The sequence below is a fragment of the Acinonyx jubatus genome, chromosome A2 (assembly GCF_027475565.1).
Source record: "Acinonyx jubatus isolate Ajub_Pintada_27869175 chromosome A2, VMU_Ajub_asm_v1.0, whole genome shotgun sequence".
In the NCBI taxonomy this organism is placed as follows: Eukaryota; Metazoa; Chordata; class Mammalia; order Carnivora; family Felidae; genus Acinonyx; species Acinonyx jubatus.
The window spans coordinates 116,572,651-116,591,252 of NC_069383.1; the positions used below are offsets into that span (position 1 = coordinate 116,572,651).

General features: G+C 46.2%; 1 protein-coding gene across 1 annotated transcript in view; it reads right to left on the reverse strand.

Moving 5' to 3' along the window:
• The window catches only part of LMCD1 (LIM and cysteine rich domains 1), a 57,953-nt gene that overhangs the window by 18,259 nt on the left and 21,092 nt on the right, over positions 1-18,602 (reverse strand). Inside the window, exons 2-3 of the mRNA XM_015069303.3 lie at positions 9,781-9,869; positions 3,718-3,973 (exon numbers count right to left, since the gene is read on the reverse strand). Of these exons, the coding sequence (XP_014924789.2) occupies positions 3,718-3,973; positions 9,781-9,869 (345 nt within the window). The remainder of the gene's footprint in view (positions 1-3,717; positions 3,974-9,780; positions 9,870-18,602) is intronic.

Sequence of the window (18,602 nt, forward strand, 5' to 3'; positions counted from 1 at the left end):
ACTCAGAGCTTGTAAGAGAATCTCTCAGAAATCCCTCCAGGAAGCTGATTAAGGTCATGTTCCCAAAACCTTTAGCAAGAGGCCTTTTCTCAGAGCAGTTGGAAAGGTTGGTTTAGGTTTCAAGTTTTTCACGAGGACCTTTCTGAGTCATTTGGTGCATTGCTGTCTGGCTGGGACATCTTGGGTGAAGAGGTTCCCAGAATCAGGCTTTATCAGGAGAAGAATCAAAAGGCAGAGAGAAAAGTGGAAAAGAAAGGTGCCTTATTCCCAAAGTTGGGCATAGTTGAACACACATGGACTCTGGAATCGGAAGACCCCATCCTGCCTGCTCTTTCGGCTTCTCTGGCGGTCAGGCAAGGACAGTACATGGGCTTTGTGTTACATGCTAATCTCCATCAACAGTGGCTACTTGAGTGCTGTGTTGAGAAGGATTCTGAGGCCCAAAGAGACTCAATGGAAGATCGTGCTCTAACTGACCAGCAATGTTTGCCATGGGTGTGGGAGTAGAGGATAAGGTAGGAGTGCCACACCTGCATGGGTTCCTCAAGAGCCTCTGTTTGCTCTCCTGTAAAATGGGGTTATTAAGCATGTAGGGAGTGGTGAGATGTTGATGACATATATCATATATATAAATATATCATAGTATTTTTTTTATCATAATCATAAATATATCACAGGGATTCCTGAGAGAGTCTCTAACAAGCTCTGAGTGGCACAGATAGCTCTGACCCAACCCTCTCTCCCCATCATCATAAATACACACATACACACACACACACACACGTGCGCACACACATGCAGAATGCTCAGTGGATGCTGGTTCCCTTCATCTTTTCATCCTTGCCTCTCCCAAATCCTGGCTAGCTTTCAAAGATTTTCCCAAGTCCCTCCCTATTCTTAGAAGCCTTCCCTTAAAAGTGCTAACCCAAAATCCATGCTGTTTTCTGCCTCTCCTCCTACCTGTCTGGTTCTCCTGGCCTGGCTTGATAGGTGGGAGCCTAAGCTTTGGAGTCAGGGAGGCCCGAATCCAAGACCTGGCTCTGTCATTTAAGCCAGCTATGGGACATCAGGCTAGTGGTGTCACTTCTCTGAGCCTCCGTTTCCTCCTCTGTGAATAAGGGTAGTAACAGTATATCCCTAACAGTGTTGGCAAATTAGACGAGACCACGTATGCATAGCTCTTAGCATATGCTAAGCTTAGCACAGGTAAGTACTCAGTAAATATTAGCTATTAGGTTTATTGTTACTAATCTTTAAAGGCTTAAGAATATCTCCATTTTTCATTCTGGTTGGGAAGGATGACAGCAAGATTCAGTTCCATTTCGAAAATATAATCAGTCCTGATCACTTGGTAATTAAAAAAAAAAAAGTGGGGAGGGTGAATGGGAAGGGAGAGCTGTCCAATCTCAGGCGACTTGCTCAGGCAGGCCAGATGCAGAGCAGACAGAGGGGCCTTTATACCATGTGGTTTTATGAGCGAGCATTAATCACAGCCTCACGATGCCTTCCTCCGATTAGTCTGGAGCCGAAGCATTTGGGGTTTTCACCAGCCAGTTCCTGACGCCCACAGCCAACTCTTTTACGAGCTGCTTGCTTTAGTTTCCACTGACATCTTGGAGACCTGCTTGATGGCTTAGCCAGACCTGGGTGCTGGAGGCAGACCCACATTTGGAGCCACCCAGCACTGCTATAGTTGGATGCCACTCTCTGTGGCCCGGATCTGCCCCTGCCCAGCCCCTCCAACTGGTCAAGGCCGATTAACCATTCTATGTTTCCTTACATGTAAAATAATTCCTACCTCACAGGGTGGCTGAGCTCACAAATGCTGACGTATTCTTTTAAAATATGTTTTCAAGAACTATAGCTTTTTAAAAAAAAGCATCTTTGCCTCTCTCCACTTGATTGAAAAGGGATTTCCCCCTCCTTTCCTCCACTTAAGCTACAGCTTAGAAGGGTGCTGCTCAGGTGCTCTATGGTGAAGGATCAGGTTTTTTTGTTTGATTTTTTTTTTTCACCGATTGCAGAAGGATTCTTGGGCTCACTGCATGCGATGAGAATGTAGCTCATGCCACATGAGATTTCCATGTGAGTCTGACCACAGTGGAATTCTGTTCAGTGAGAGGAGTTGTCTGATCACATGCTTGGATGTCAATTGCTACTATATTTCCCCAACATTTATTTTCAATTTCTGTACTTCTCGTTGTGGACCAGTCACAGGATTTTGTGGTACACTGTTAGTCCACAGACCACGTGTGGAATGCCACTGGCCCGGAGGGTGATGTAGCACAAATAGGATGTGCCAGATAGGATGGTGCACAGGACAGGTGTGGTGTCTGCCCTCGTGGACCTCGCTTCACTCCAATGAGAGAGATAACCAAACAAAGACATACATAAGACAATTGCAACTCGCAATAAATCTTCTATAGAATCAATGGCGAGGGGGAGAGAAATAAATAAATAAATCTTCTATAGAATCAATGGAGGGAGAGAGAAAAAAATATAGCTGGAGGATAGGTGGACTGGGGAGTTAGGGAAGGCCCGTCTGAGACCTGACTATCAGAAAGACCCAGCCATGCAAAGAGCAGGGAAAGGCATTTCAAGGGGAGGGAACAGCAAGTGTAAAGTCCATGGGGAGGGCAAAAGCCTGGAGTGTTCCAGAGCAGGAAAGAAGAAGGTCAGAGCACTATAAAGTAAAGGGTGAGGGGTCATAGCCAGAGCCGCGGGTGCAGCCTGTGGGATATGACCATGCAGGACTCTGAAGACTCTCCTTTTCTCCCAGAAGAGATTTAATTACATGCCAGGCTTCCATCTCTAAAATTGTAGGAACTTTTTCAATCTCATGAACTTGTGGAAATCATCTAGGCCCTCACTATTCCAAGCGTGGTCTGGGGGCCAGCATCCCCTGGGAGCGTGTCAGGAGTGCAGAGTCTCAGGACCAGCCCCAAGCTTCCTAGATATATTTCTGCAAGTTGTCTAGATGATGTATGTGCTTGTTGAAATTGGAGGGGCACTGGTCAGGTCTGTGGGGTCTTGACGATGGCTGCAGGTATCATTATCTGAAGAGTTAAATGCCCATGTCTGGTGATTCTGATCCTGTAATCTGGAGCTTCTGATCTGGGGTGAGGCCTGTGCATGGGAACTTGATACGGGTCTTTGTAGTGGGCAGCCAGGGTGTGACCTTGTGCAAGTTACTTGCTCTCTCTGGATGTTGTCCTTCTCTGGGTGCCTCACCCCCAGGGTTGTGTAAAGCTAGTCTGGTTCTCCCTTCCAAGGCTAAGAGCCTTCAGCTGTTGGCAAGAAGAGAGGACTGTTTTTGTGCTCCCCCACAGGCCTGCAAAGGATACATCCCAGGCCACTCTGAGGGAAAAGGAACAGCTCACACATGAAGACAAGCACTGTGGGAGTCCTGAATGATAAGTCAGACTTTGTTCAGAGGTGGGGAGCCCAAAGGGAATCATGAACGACCCTGTACCGGAATTGGAAGGGCCCTCAGAATTCATAGAAACACTTCTATCCATTTCATGGAAGAGGAAAACCGAGGCCCAGACAGTTTTCACTTCAAGATCACATAAGTGATGCAGGAGCAGGTTTGGAACCTTAGTTATTCCTATCATTTCTATAATATTGCCCTCTTCTTACCTTGTCTTTGAAATTCAGGCATGACTAACATTTACAAGGACAGGACAACAACCATTTGCTTGGAGGAAGCTGTCTTACCAGTTTCTGGGTGACTCCAGGGGGGGCCCATTCATAGGTGATGGTGTCAAAGGTGGGATCTTTCCCAGTGGCAATGGGATTGGTCATGATCATCCGATTCCTCTTGTAAATCCGGATGCCGTCCCCGCCTTTCACTCGGGCTGTGAGGGTGGAATACTTGGAGTCCATCAGCAAGCGGCCAATTTTCCGATCGTCTTCCAGCTCAGAGCTCAGGCAGTGGTCCTCATGGCTGCATTTGCATGACTTGCATATTTTCCTGGGGGGGGGGGGCGGTAATCAGGAAAAGTGAGATCAACCTCCAGGGAAGAGGAGCAGTCTCCTGCTGGTAGCATCTGCCTTTTTGAAAGCAAGTTCAAGGCTCAACTTTAGTAACTTGGAACGGCTGGCAGCAGATGAATGGTAATGTGAGACCAAAAGGACTTTGGGATTGGGAACTGCTTTTGGGAGACTACCTATCAATCCATCTGTCTGTCTGTGGGGAATGTGGGATATGACTTCAGCTGGTCAGAAGAACAGCACATTTTTACTCATGGTGGCAGCAAGGGCTGGTTCATTCATTAAAGATGCTCAAAAGCAGGAGTCTTTATGACCTGTAGGTTGAACCTGGCCCACAACCTGATTTTATAAATAAAGTTTTATTGGAACACAGCCATGCCCATTCATTTATATATTGTCTGTGGATGCATTTGGGCTACAGCGGCAGACTTGAGTAATTGCAGCAGAGACCATTTGGCCCACGGAGCCTAAATTATCCACTCTCTGGTCCTTTATAAAAAATGTTTGCTGACACCTGCTCTAAGGAATTATTGAAATTGTCTCCCAAGATTCATGAGCGTTGGAGCTTCAGCAACTGTGAACTCTTTAGCACTCATACTGAAGTTAGAATACAGCTGGAAAATTTCTTTAAGCAGCTTGTGGCTGGGACCCAGGGGAAAGAGAATGAGCTAAGAAAACCCCTTGGGCTGGAGAGATTGATATTCACTGGCAAGGCTATGTTGTGAGGCTGCGAGAAGGAAAAGCATCCTAGGGAAGCTTCACATTCACTTGAAAGCCTGACACTTCTCTCTGACAATGAAAAACAAAAGCATCTGACTGCCTTGTGCCATGCTATTAAGGTTGTGAAATCCAGAGTGTTCGCGGTGTAGAGGAAAACCTCTTCCCTCCCTTTCTGCCTTGTCACCTGAGGTGTGCTGTGACTCCTGAGGCATGCTGTATCTCACTTGCTCCCATGCATGAGACTTAAGAGCTTGTTAAGTAAAGCAAGCAATGTCGGAATCTGCAGCAGGGATGGATGGGGCAGGCCCGAGCAAAAGAGGTGTCACTGCAGTAGCGTGGGCGCCTCACAGCTAGGCATGCCTGAAGGAACCCTCCTTTTTTTCTCTTCTAAATTCAGGAGATTGATATGTTCACCCATGTATCACAAATATTGCCTGGGAGGCCCGCAGGAGCACACCTTGATAGTCTACCTCAGTGGTTCCAAACTAAGGTCAATTCTGATGCCCAGGAGGCATTTGGCAATGTCTGAAGACACCTTTGATTATGGCAATGGAGTGCTACTGTCTTCTAGAGGGTAGAGGCCAGGGATGCTGCTAAACATCCCATAAAATATAGGATGGCCCCCTCCACTGCAAAGAATTATCCTGCCGCAAACATCAATGGTGCTGAGGTTGAGAAACCTTGTCTAATATAAAGTGAGGAGGACCCAGCGCACCCTTCCAGGAGCCTATAGTTGGAGTGGGAGAGGGAAAGCAAATCAGATGGAAAATGTAACATAGAGTAAGGTTGGGCCATATGAGAGTCACATATCCTCTGGGGTGGTTCCTCTGGTCTGGACCAGTTCCCCCAGCATGTAAGTATGTGGCACACGGAAAAAGGCTCAGTGTGGGGAAACAGTGGGTTACAGAAGGTGAAATGAGTTTCTTCAGTGCAAGGCTGATTCTTGTTTTTAACGCACTGATGTACAGCGTGACTTTAAGTCAGGGAAAATGCAGCGTTTCCAGTGTTATTCAAGGAGAAGCTTGCAGCCCCAGTCCACGTTCCGTGGGCTATAATTTGAGAAATGGTAAAATTGTTGATCTCAAGGATAATTCCAGCACTACAAAAGAGAATATGACCCTAAAGATGACGTGGGGCAAAACCAAGAAGTCTTTTCTTTTTTTCTCTGTTGCTCGTGTTTTCAGAATTGGGGCATCTTACTCATGATAAATATTCTCTTGCCTCTCCCTTTCATGAGCTAGACATGGAGGAGACTGCTTCCCTAAGGTAGGGAATAAACCACTAGTTTACACGTAGGGAGTGACAGCAGCAGAGGAGGAAATGGAAGGAGGAAGTGGAAAGAAGTGAGGGAAAGCCCAGTGTCCAAGTGGACCCTTGGACCCCCAATGCCTTCCATGTGTGGAGCTGGGTGGGGAGGCTGAATTTGCTTATTTGGTTAATGTAGACTCTCAGGATGCTATTAGAGATGTGTGGAATGCAAAACACCTTGAAATGGAAAATGTTGACGGATATGAGATATTCTTTGACATTATGTCAGTATTATTTCTCCTTTTATTCATGCCGTCATGTTGCCAGGTATTGTTGCTGGGACACCATAAATGAAGAAGACACCCCTCTGGCCCCACTCTACTCTTTCCAGGTACCCAGACTGAAGAGGGCATGGACACACCCAGGAAGATCCCCAAAGGTGTTAAAATGGCCATTTCTGCAATCTCTCCTGGGCTACCTGGAATGGTGGAAGAGGCAAAGCCTTGGAATGTAATGCCAGCCTCAACACTAGCCCAACACCAGCCTGTTTCCAATACCAAATTTCCTATCTGACAATGAGAGAGTTGGTCTACATTAGGGGTTGGCAAACTACATTCCATTGGCCGAATCTGACCCATCACCTATTTTTGCACAGCCTGTGAAGAAGAGTTTTTACATTGTTAGATGGCTGAAAAAATTCAAAAGAAGATAACTATCTTGTGATACAAGAAAATGATAGGAAATTTGAATGTCAGTGTCCTGAAATAGAGATCTACAGAACATAATCACATTCATTCATTTACACACTTAATGGATGCTTTCATGCTACAAGGACCAAGTTGATTGGTTATGCCAGAGACCCTATGGCTTGACAAACCTAAAATGTTTACTAATGGGCTATTTACAGCAAGTTAGCTGACCCCTGGTCTATTTGATGAGTTTTCACACTTTGCTATGCATCCAAATCACCTGGGCAGCTTGGGAAACTTGGAGATGCCCTCCCTGGCCCCAGCTAGTCAGATGCACTGGTCAGGAGCGGGATCTGGTCATGGGTACTTGTAATCCTGTTCAGAGGTAATTCGGATGCACATCAAAGTGCCAGAGTCACTAGTCAGTCCCTTTCGGGAATTTAAGCGGCTCTGGTTGACTTTCTCTAGATTGTCTGTCAAAAAGCAAAGGAAGCCCATATCTCAGGGCACAGTTATCTGTGAAGATCCACTGCCCTGGGCAGAAGAGGCAGAGGGAACAATGTAATTCCTGCAGCTGGTATGGAGACAAGACCTCATCAGAAGGCACGTCACAATGAGGAGACCAGGAGAATCCATTGGAGAGTGACCCCTGAAGCATGTAAAACTTTGTAATTTGAAGCGCCTGTGTGGTCTATCTCCCATTTTTCATACTGTGTCCCTGCTTCCCTCAAATTGCGGTTTTTCTCTACTCACTGGAGTCAGTAGACATTAAAAAAAAATAAAGTTATTACAATAAAGATAATATAAAAATATCTCTGTATGCAAGGAAGAGACTTTCTGTTGGGCTCTCTCTGAAAAGCCTGAAGTCCTGGAGGCATGTTTCCCACTGCCCTGAAGGGCAGTTCAGCATCCTGAGGTTGTCTCGGAATGCCAGCAAGCCCAGAATGTCCATCTGGGAAGTGGGAGGCTGCAGGCTGCTGGGGGAGCCTCCCCTTCCATTTTCATGATATGCTGGTTCTGAAAGTCTGCTCTTGCCTTCACTCCATACTGTCCTCTTCAAATAACTCTACCATCTGTGCCTCTAACACCATTCTAATTCCATTAACCATGTCAATCACAAGTTTGATTATAGACAACTTGCCTGAAACTATGGATTGTAAAGCCAGAAGGGGAACCAAGAGCACATTGGCTCCAATGCTCCTATTTATCAGATGGAAAAAGTGAGGCTTACAGAAGGGAAGTGTTTGTTCAAGGTGAGTGAGCACATGAATTATTGTTTGAGGGAATTGCTCACTAAACCAGGCTGGCTGCCACTTGGGTCATTTAAATAAATTTCTAACTACTGACAGTGTGAAAATTGGAGCATAAAAATGGTTTTATGTAGCTTCCCTGCTAAGGTTCTGGGACCTCACTGCTCCAGTGTGGCTTGAATTTAAGTCCCCATTAAAGTGATTCAAACCAAATACAATGCTTGCTATGGGGGACCCGAGGCTGCAATCTGCATTTCTCAAGGATAAATTCACCGGACATTCACGTCCTTTGTAGAATGGTGGGGGAATGTAGGGATTACAACAATGCTGAGACTCCTTGCTTACAGTCCTGAAGAACAGGGCCCAGAAGTGTCCTCCTGCCATAAACAGCTAGAAAACCAGACAGAATATGTTAAATGACCCTGTTCAGATGTCAGACAAGAGGCAGCAAGGGGCTGAACATTGAGAGGGGGAAACATTATTGACTGAGTCAGGGGGTGCATTCAGGGAACATTATCCCTGCCCGCTGCCCTAAGGATTCTGAAAGGAGGCATCCCAGCTGTCCTTGGAGAGCTGATGAGGAGTCAGCATTGTTCCGTGACACCGTGATGGCAGGTTCAGCACCAAGGGGGCGGAATGATAGGGAAGCTGACTCCTCAAGGCCAGAAAGAGCTCTAGTGGCCAAACTAGATGCGTGGGGCATTCCCCCAACAGGAAGTGTGCTAGCTGTAGGAGGAATCTGTGCGGGGGATACAGTGGGGTTTGGATGACTTTGAAAGTCGCTTGCATCCAGAAGACCACATGAGCTCCTGTGAGGTCAAGGACTGTCAGGGAATGGAGTCAAGGAACAGTCCCGTGCTTCAAAAGCTCACGACCCACAGTACTACTGTAGAATGTCTAAGAGCATGGAGTGGGGTTTCACAAAGCCCCAACTTTGAATCCTGGCATTTAGTAGCCATCCCCTTCCCACCCCTGTTAGCCAGCCTCAGTTTCCTGATATGAAAAATGGAGACACTAAGATACTAACACCAACTGCTCAGGATTGCTTCAATATTCCAACGTACAAGATTTAGCAATGAATGTTTTTCTAATTGCCATCCCACCATGGAAATCAACAACTCTGAGACAAATACCTCCCAAATTTCACTCCTGCCCTGAGTGCCCCAGGAACCCCTCTGGCAGGGGGATCAAAAGCTCTACTTCTCTATTGTGTCCTACAGAGGTTAGCCTCTCTCTTCCAGGGCTGCCAGGACAGTCACACAGGCTGTGTGCCCTGCACAACTCCACACAGATGCTGATGGGAATAGCGCCTGGGGGCTGTGCAGTGTGAGGTCTCCACCTCTGCTTTTCAGATTCCTCAATAAAAAGAGAGAAAGAAACACTCTACAGTTCCAAGTCCAGCTGGATCTCACGGCCCTCCCTCACGGATATGAATGTAGCGCCTGGTTTTTAAATACTGTGGACACAGTGACTTTTATTTCTGGCCCAGGGGTACTCTGAGATCCAAATGGGGTGACGGCACCATATGGGGAGATCCGCCACATGCACCAAGCCCAAGGATAGAGCAGTCCAGAGAGGACGAGGCACCAACTAACATCTGCCCACATCTGCCCAGTGCAGTCCTTCGTGGGGCCAGCTTGGTGGTCTCCACCTCAAAACGGTGCATGAAGCACTAAGCTCCTTCCTCATCTTGGCTCCTAAGGGCTTTTGTGTCATTTCTGAATGAGGCCAAGCAGGAGTGCGTTCACTCTGGAGCCAGTCCTCCCTGAAATGCATGCATCCTAAGTAAGCAGTCCCAGCAGAGAAGAATGGCTGGGGTTCCCAGAAAGGACAGCCAAGAAGTGCAGGCAGGCAGAGCTTCTCCTGACAAAGTCTGTTACCTCCATGGATGTGGCTCGAAGCCCGAACACGTCCCCTTGCATCTCAAACAAGGCACACCTCTTGCTGACTGCTGCTGGCCCAGGGACATCTGGAAAAGGAGACAGAAAAGAGGGTGTTTCACTTCCACAAGTCTTGGATCGGGGATGCTTGACCTCTAAAAGACTTGGCATGCCAGCAAAGGGATTGTGTGGGGTTCAAAGGGCTCAAGATGAATAAGCCATCAGTTACTGTTTACCAAGAATGGAGAAGACCAGCCGGGGAAGTGGCCATAGGACAGGCAAGTGGGGAAGGGTGGGGTCCTTGCCAGTAAAAATGGAATGAGGCGGGGGCTTATTGCTGGCCTTTCAGTGCTGTCACCAGCCACCAGGGCTGTGTTGAAAACCCTTCGCTCCTCCCTTTATATTCATCAGCTCCCCTGGTCCACTTGTCACTGGAATGGAATCTTCCAGTGAGTGCCTCCTCTCCCTCATTTATTTGTGATTTATTGATAGGGTGTGATTAAACCAAAGCTACAGGCACAAACAAATGCGCATGCTGCCACGTGTCTATCGCTCAAAGCATAACTTAAATATTTCGCTAAACCACGGAAAATCAGGAGCATTTGAAATCTGGTTGTCCTTTGGAAGGAGAACAACACCCGGCACAGGTTTTACTCTTTGTCACCAGCCGCTGCCGATGTGTTGAGACCCAAATGACTCTCAAACGGGGTCTTCAAATCAGCAGCATCATGGGAAGCTTGCCAGAAGCACAGACCCTTGGGCCCCGCTCCAGCCCTCGGAATCACAATCTGCACACCAACAAACTTCCCGGGAGATTTGTATGACATTAAGATGGGAGAAGCCTGGGGTTAGTGTATGGATCTGCTGGCTGAGAAACTTCCCTAACTCTCAACTGGGGGTGGGGAAGACTTGGTGGCAGGTATGCACACGTACTATGATTTTATCAAGAACAAGTCCTCATCAACTAGTAAGATAAACGGATAAGCTCCTCATTCAACAGACATTTGATTCATTTAACCACTAATTTAGTATCTACTGTATGTCAGGCACAGGGATACATCATAAGATTCGGGTGTGCCCTAGGAGTACTCGCAGACTAGGGGGGGATGAAGAGAGAAACACATACTTATCACCTGCTCCTGGAAGGGGTAAGTTTGAGGCAAAGAAAGCTGCCTGTTGTGTGGCAGAGGCTGGACTTTGGAGCCTGGGAGACCAAGATTCCCAACCCAGCTTCGGGACTTACCAGCCATACTGGCCTTGGACCAACTGAGCCTCAGTCTCCTTACTTGTCAAATGGGTACAAAGATAATGTATGCAAAGTGCCCATTCACATGAGGTACTCAAGATGGTAACTGCTGTTGTTTTGCACACAGAGTTTAGGTGCCCAGAGGAAGGTGTCAATAAACCTGTAGGGGAAGTCCAGTCAGGCTTCTTAGAAGAGGTGACTCTGGATGGGGGCTATGCAAAATGAGCAGGCAGAAAGGGAGAAGGGGATTCTTGGAAGAGAAATGTGTGAGGGCAAAAAGATATGAAAGGGTATGATGGTGTGGGGGGGGTGTCTTGTATTCTGAGCACCCCTGTTTCCTCTTCCTGCTTTTAAGCAGGAAAAAAAGGAGTGAAACTTGTGAGTCTACCCTCACTGCTACTGTTAGAATCCAGAGAAGTACACAAAAGGTCACAGTTATTCTTTACCAGATTTCTCTTCCGTTGCTCAAATCTTCCCACAATGACACCTAGGTTTCACACCCCCCACTTTGACAACTGCGGTTTGCACCATATCTTCTCGTACTATGCTGTTCTGTAAAGTTTCTTTTTAATGTTTATTTTTGAGGGGAGGGGTGTGGGAGGGGCAGAGAAAGAGATGGACAGAGGATCTGAAGCAGGCTCTGTGCTGACAGCAGTGAGCACGAGGCGGGACTCGAACTCACAAACTGTGAGATCGTGACCTGAGCTGAAGTTGAACGCTCCACCGACTGAGTCACCGAGGTGCCCCCATACTATGCTGTTCTTATACACATTCACAACTTTGGAGAGTAAGAGCCACACTGCACATATCTAAAGGGGATCACGTTCCGATTTGTGCCCGTTCAGTGCTAGATTCGTGTTGAAAATTGAAAACAAGAGCATGCTCACCATCAAGTCATCGTCCTAAGCTGCGGAGCTTTCACTCACACGTGGAACTTTACTCTCTAAGACCCTGGCATCTAAAACCTTGCAAACTTTCATCTCTCCTTTCTGCCTCCTGTTACCTTGGATTCTACTAGTTGAAATGCAGCCATCCTTCCGCACTTAATGTTTGAGTGATTCAATGGTTATTTTGGAAGGTATACAACGTATGAATAAGGCTTCATTGTTGGATTGTTTTAGACCCAGAGGCAGCAAAGCCTGGAAACAGAAGAGCTAGGTGGAAGCATTTCATAAGTGGCAAAACACCCTGCGTGTGAGCATTGCCATTCTTCTAATAAGCGGCAGATTCAACAGTCATCCTATAAGGGGATTAGACCTGATGCTTGGCCGGCAGCGCTGAGCTGCTGGCTCAGGGTCTGGCTAGAACTAGTGATGTAAGGCAGCACAGAAGAGCACGGGCCTGCGGCGGGGGGCTGGCTCTATGGTGCCAGCTCTGACATTTATTAGCTGTGTGGCTAGAGGCGACTCATTTCCTTGCCCCATCTAAGTTGCTCCCCTGTAAAATGAGAAAACTGGCCTGGATCGAGGTTGTTGGAATTCTGTTACCCAGAATCCTCTTGTATGATGTGTTTCCAAATGGTGGATGGCTCTTCTGCTGGACCTCGGCAAGTAACTGGTCTTGCAGAGTTACTGTGAGGGTTATGTGGGTTGCTGCATGGAAAGGGCTTGGCATGCACATATTATGCACCGAGTGTTTGTTCTTGTTGTCACTGTACCTTGTGTAAACGGTCTGAGAGACCCTGAATCAGACATTCTAAGAACAATTCTTTTCCCAGCTTCAGAATTCTAGAGAGCTTCAGAGGAACTACTTTCTAAGCGCATACCTCATAGACTTTCTTACTGTCTACTTTGCTTCATGCGTGCAAATGTTGTCTCTCTGACTAAGGGGAGGAGGCAGACAGTTGGCCTTAGCCTTCATCCTGCTAGTGGGACAGTTTCCATGGTGACAGAAGTCCGTGGGAGAGAAAAATAGATGGCCTTGCAAGGAAGCAGCAGATTTGGGCCATCAGGACACACTTGCAGCCAGTTTCCTGGCTGACTGCTTAGCACAATAAATAGCCATTTTGTCCACTGCGTGTCATTTATCCAGGAGCCAGACAGACCTAGCTATCTGGGACACAGAAAATGATGATCCTGTTTATTGAGGGGAGGAAAACACCAAGCAGAAACAGCGTTTCAAACAAGACATTCTGGTTTATAAACAGTAGGTTTCTCCGATGCGGACTCGGTCTCAGATGGAAGATGGCCCAGTGGCTGCTCACAGTGGTTCACAGTAGCTGAACACAGAAGAGCTTAAAAGCAGCCATCACTTTAAAAAATGGGTCCCTGGAATGTAGCATGTACTCTAACCCTTTTCTTGAGGGGAGATAAAATGTTTTGACAATTTTCTTTGGCTCTGGAGGAGTAGGATGTTGTGGAACTGAATCTTGTCAGGGACTTGAAAGGACTTAGCTAGGCCAGGAGCCATGGGGGTGCAAGGGCCACGGGGCGCAAAGGGCAGGGGGCCACAGGGCCTTCTCCTCACTTTGAGCATTTCCTTCAGGTGAACCGCCAGGGGAAGTATTACAGGGCGGAGATGTAGCCAAGAACAAGGCAGGACGGGGATGAAGAAGGGAAAAGAGGACATACAATACGAAGTGTAGGAGTGAGGATTGGGGATTAGAAAATGCGAGTTCTCCTCCCATTGTGTAACTCGGTGTTCTCCTCTGAGAAATGGGTTTTCCCTGCCCTTTCTGCCTCCACCAGGCTGTAGTAAGCCACAAATCAGATTAAAAGGTTGTTTGCAAAGTAAAATATTTACCATCGTTAAAAACAAATTATCCAAACGTTGAGCATGAGGCAGAAAAGTGGGTGGCACATCTTCTCAGTATCATATGGTGACAATGACCTTGGCCCTCACTCCCCACCCCCATGAGGATTATCTAGACAAATTTACTTTGCTTTACCCCAAGACTTGGTGCAGTCACGTGTTAACTTACAGATTTTTTGTCCAGTAAAGATACAAATACAAGCAGTTTTTGTCTTTTTGAAACAGATAACCTTAAAGGTTATGGTTTATTGTCCTGCTGGACATTAGCTAGTTATGTACCTAACCCATCAATCTTGTCCTAACATTGAAATATACAGCCCTTCAGATGCTTTATGAACTGGCCTAAATATCTTACTGATTACTTTATTAACTAATGAGTTGAGTAAATCTTTACTAAGTTTTATTGTATATTTGCACAAGAGTTGTGATTTTATGTTTTTGAAAATTTTATCTTAACACCATCACATGCACTCCTGACTCTCCATGGGTTTGCTTTCTGAGCTGGGGTGTTCTGAATATTGACACTAAATTCTGTTTCAAGTCAATCACCCTGACTTTATTTTTACAGGTAAAGTCTCTGAGCATATGTGTTCTTTGTTTTTTAAGTTTTATTTATTCTATTTTGAGAGAGAGAGAGTGAGAGAGAGAGAGCAGGTGAGGGGCAGACAAAGGTAGAGAGAGAATCCCAAGCAGGCTCCACATTGTCAGCTGTCAGCACTGACATGGGGCTTGATCTCATGAACTGTCAGATCACGACCTGAGCCAAAATCAAGAGTTGGACGCTTAACCGACTGAGCCATCCAGGAGCCCCTATAAGCATATGTGTTATTAAAAATTATTAGCCAACATGCTGTTTCTTAAAAACAAACCTTTTCCTCCCCACCAAGGAGAGAAGGTAGAGTCAGGGTAGTGAAGAGTGGGGTGGGGTGAAATTATGAGAAGGCCCAGAAAAGAACTGCCATCAACAGGAAAAAATGATTCCAGCAATGACTCTATTGCTATCAACAATTCCCAACTATTAACAGCTTGACAATCCATGGATTGATCTTACTTACTTAAGCATTTTTCCTGAACAATTATGATGACACTATGAAGGATAATCATTATTCCTAAACAACGGAGGATGCATGACAGACTGAGAAAGGAGAAGCAACTTGTCCATTCAGAATGGTCTGTGCTGGAGCCCCTATGGGGAAGGGGGGGGGTCCCCTCACTCTACCTTCATCTGTACTTCAAGCCAAAATGTTATAGTTTTCCTAATGACTCTGACTATAGCTAACATTTATTGAGTAGACCTCATGTGCCAGGCATATGCCAGGCATGTTCATAATATTTATGCTTGACAAGCCTGTGAGAGAGGTACTGTTAGTGACTTCCTTTTCAGATGAGGAAGCCGGCCCAGAGAGGTTCAGCCTCTTCTTCAGGATCTAATGACTAGCAAGTGGTGAAGCCAAGAAGTGAAACCAGGAGGGTCTTACTTCAGAGTTGTGCTCTCATCTGATCTGCTCTGGTACTTTCCATCAAGGATATAGCACTTGACAGTTTACAAAGTATATTTACATTCCTTATCTCACTGGGTTTTCACAACAACCTTAGGATGTGGACACTTTGCATTTGTCTCATGAAAAAAAAAAAACTGAGCTCATAGGTCTAATGGGATTTGCTGCTCAGGACATAATTCATACTCATGTTTTTGGAATCCAGACCCTATGATTTCCTACCACACTAGGAGTCTCCAGACCTCAGACGGCCTCCTACAGGTCTAGCCTTGACTCTGGGCATTAGGCCAGTTGGATCCAAACAGGCGGGACAGTGTGTCTGTAGGAGTTGGGGGGGTGGTTCCAGGTTAGCGTTGGGGGCAGTAGTACAAGGCCATGATCACATTGGTCTCAGTATTTTTACCATCCAACTCTGTTCTGCTAAATAAACTAAAGTATACATGTTCAAGGCAATGGACAGGCTTTGAAGGCAGCTAGAGAGGCAGTGGTTGGAGGAGAAAGTGAATCAGAACCACAGGCAGTGCCTGTAGGAGAAAAGCACCAGGGTATTGGCTTCAGTTGATTTATCTGCTCCCTCCCTGGAAGCCCAAGTGAGGGGCGAGAGGTCACTTATGTTTAGTACCAGACTGGGGAGCTGGGGCTCACCCTCCAACCCAAGGTCTGGAGATGATTGGACAGACAGTGGCTTGGGGGACAACATGTTGAAAACTGTCTTCTAGAAACTGTTACCACTTTAAAAAAGAACAAAATCATAATAACTAAGGCAAGAGGCAAGTCATTTTGGGGTTTATTCTCAAGTATTTCTTTTAAAAAAAATTTTTTTTTTATGTTTACTTATTTTTGAGAGAGAGAGAGAACTTGTGTGAAAGGGGGAAAGGCAGAGAGACAGGGAGACAAAGGATCCGGAGTGGGCTTTGCACCGACAGTACAGAGGCAAATGTAGGGCTCGAGCTCACAAACCTTGAAATTATGACCTGAGCCGAAACTGGATGCTTAAGCAATTGAGCCACCCAGGCACACGTATTCCCAACTCCTAATAATTTGTTTAGATCAAGGATACTCACACCTATCTCATTTTGAAGTTGAATTAAGCCACTTTAAGAGGGATAAATGTTGTTGAGTGTTAGATGTCTCCATTCTCCTAGAATGTGGCCCACTTCACCAGTCCAAATTTATCTATTTTTACTTCCATATCATCTACTATTTCTATCCAGATTCTCTTTCCAATCACTTGAGCCTCTGGAAGTTCTCTGAAATATACACTGGGGTTTGTTTTTTTGTTTTTTTGCTCAGGCTTATCAAACCTCAGGGAGCTTCAGCCCCACCTACTCTTTTGAGACCAGCTCATGTCTCATCTTTTCCATAAAAAAAACAATCAGTTGCAGCTGGAACAACTACTAGGCCTTGCAGCCTTCCAGCACTGTGCTAAGCCCAAGCTCAGGCAAATCTTACACCGCCTCGTGGTGGTTCTCAAGGTGTGGACCCCCACACACCTTGGAACTTGGTAGCAGTGCAAATCCTCAGTTCTCACCCCAGACCCACTAACTCAGTTACTTGGTGTAGGGCCTAGCCATTGCTGTTCAAGCCCCCCAGGGGATCTGCATGCACAGCTCAAGTCTGACAACCACTGATCAGGCTGTGCATAAAGGAACTGAAGGAAACGGATGGTCTTGGTTTGCTCCAGACTGAATCAGGGCTTGAATGCAGGACTTTTAGTGCTGAACCCAGGAATGCTCTGGACAAACCACAAAGAGTTGGTCTCCCTAATTAACACTATTCACAGAGGTCAAATTAAAGTCCTGGTGCTTAGAAATAAACCCAGGTCTCTCAGAATCCCCAATCTCCATTTTAATTTAACCAATGCACTACAGGCAATGCCAAGAAATGAAATTTTCCAGGTATTTTGGGGCCCTTACACTTACTTCTCAAAGAACCCATATAACTGTAGAACTGCAAATGCATTTGGTGCCAGGAATTAGAAAGAGTGTGCCATGACATTGTACTTTAGTATGGAGATTTGGCCTGGTCTGCATGTGTTTGAAATTAATCAGACACTCTGATTAGCATGAACATCAGCTGGGATCTAGGAACAAGAAGACTGTGGTGTAACAGGTCTGGGATGAGCCTTATATTCCGTAGTTCTACCGACCTTCCAGGGAAAGCTGATGCTGCCAGTCCGGGGACCACGCTTTAAAGAGCAAAGGGCTACATCAGCGGTTCCCAACTTGTCTACACAATAGAATCACCTGGAGATCTTTTAACACTTCTAAAATCCCAGCTGCATGCCACTGAAATTTAGCCATAATTGCTGGGGACAGGCAACAGACCTCAGTCATTTGGGAAGTTCTCTGGAGGAGCCCAATGTGCAGACAAGTTTGGGAACAACTGGGCTTCCCCATTGTACCCTCAGCCACTACAACTTGGACTCTGGCTCTCAGCTCATCGGAGGGAGACATCTCCTCCCAGACCACCATTCCCTACAAGGTGAGATTTACAGCATGTCTGACTTTTGTTATTTCATTTTGGTTCCTTCTTCCCTGGCATAAGCCCACCTCACAGGCATTCATGCCAAATGCAGTAACTCTCTGAATAGCCAGACAGAAGGGAGACCACAGCCATTCCTCTGCTTCTAAATTTCCCTGGCTGGATGACTTATTGGATGACTCCCACTGATGTTGAGATCCTTTGCCAGGCTTGAGGTCAGGGTGGTCCTCCCTAAACCTGGGGCCCAAGTGGGGACTGAGAGGTCCTGCCAGACAGAGGGGCCCAAGCTGGGACATTCAAGGCCCAGATGGTTACAAGCTGCATTGTGGAAAGTTGTTTTCCCCACCCCCCACTTGAGAAGTGTGATCCTTTCAGAGACTGACCTGGCTGGGAAGTGTAATGGGGGCCTTATATTTCATTGTCCCACTCAAGAACCCCATGGCCTCGACAGGGTCTGAACTTCTGTGTTTTTTCTTTCTTTCTTTTTTTTTTTTTTTTGAAGCTCTCCAGTGATTGAAAGAATGAGTTGCCAAATAGCCTTACAAAATCTTAACAGAGTAATGAAATCAATACACTTACTAGTACAATAACTGTCCATTCTTAATGTCAGAGTTACATTCGTCACCCTTCCTGAACATAAACCCTCCTTGTGACATGTCCTGTGTGCCACCAGAGGTAAAGACTGGGGCCCAGAAATCCAGGGATGCTGGATGAACAACACAAACTCTTACATTAGGGTGACTTTGGGCGTTATTCCATATTCCATATACATATATATATATATGTATATGTACATACGTATACATATACATACACACACATATATATACACACATATACAC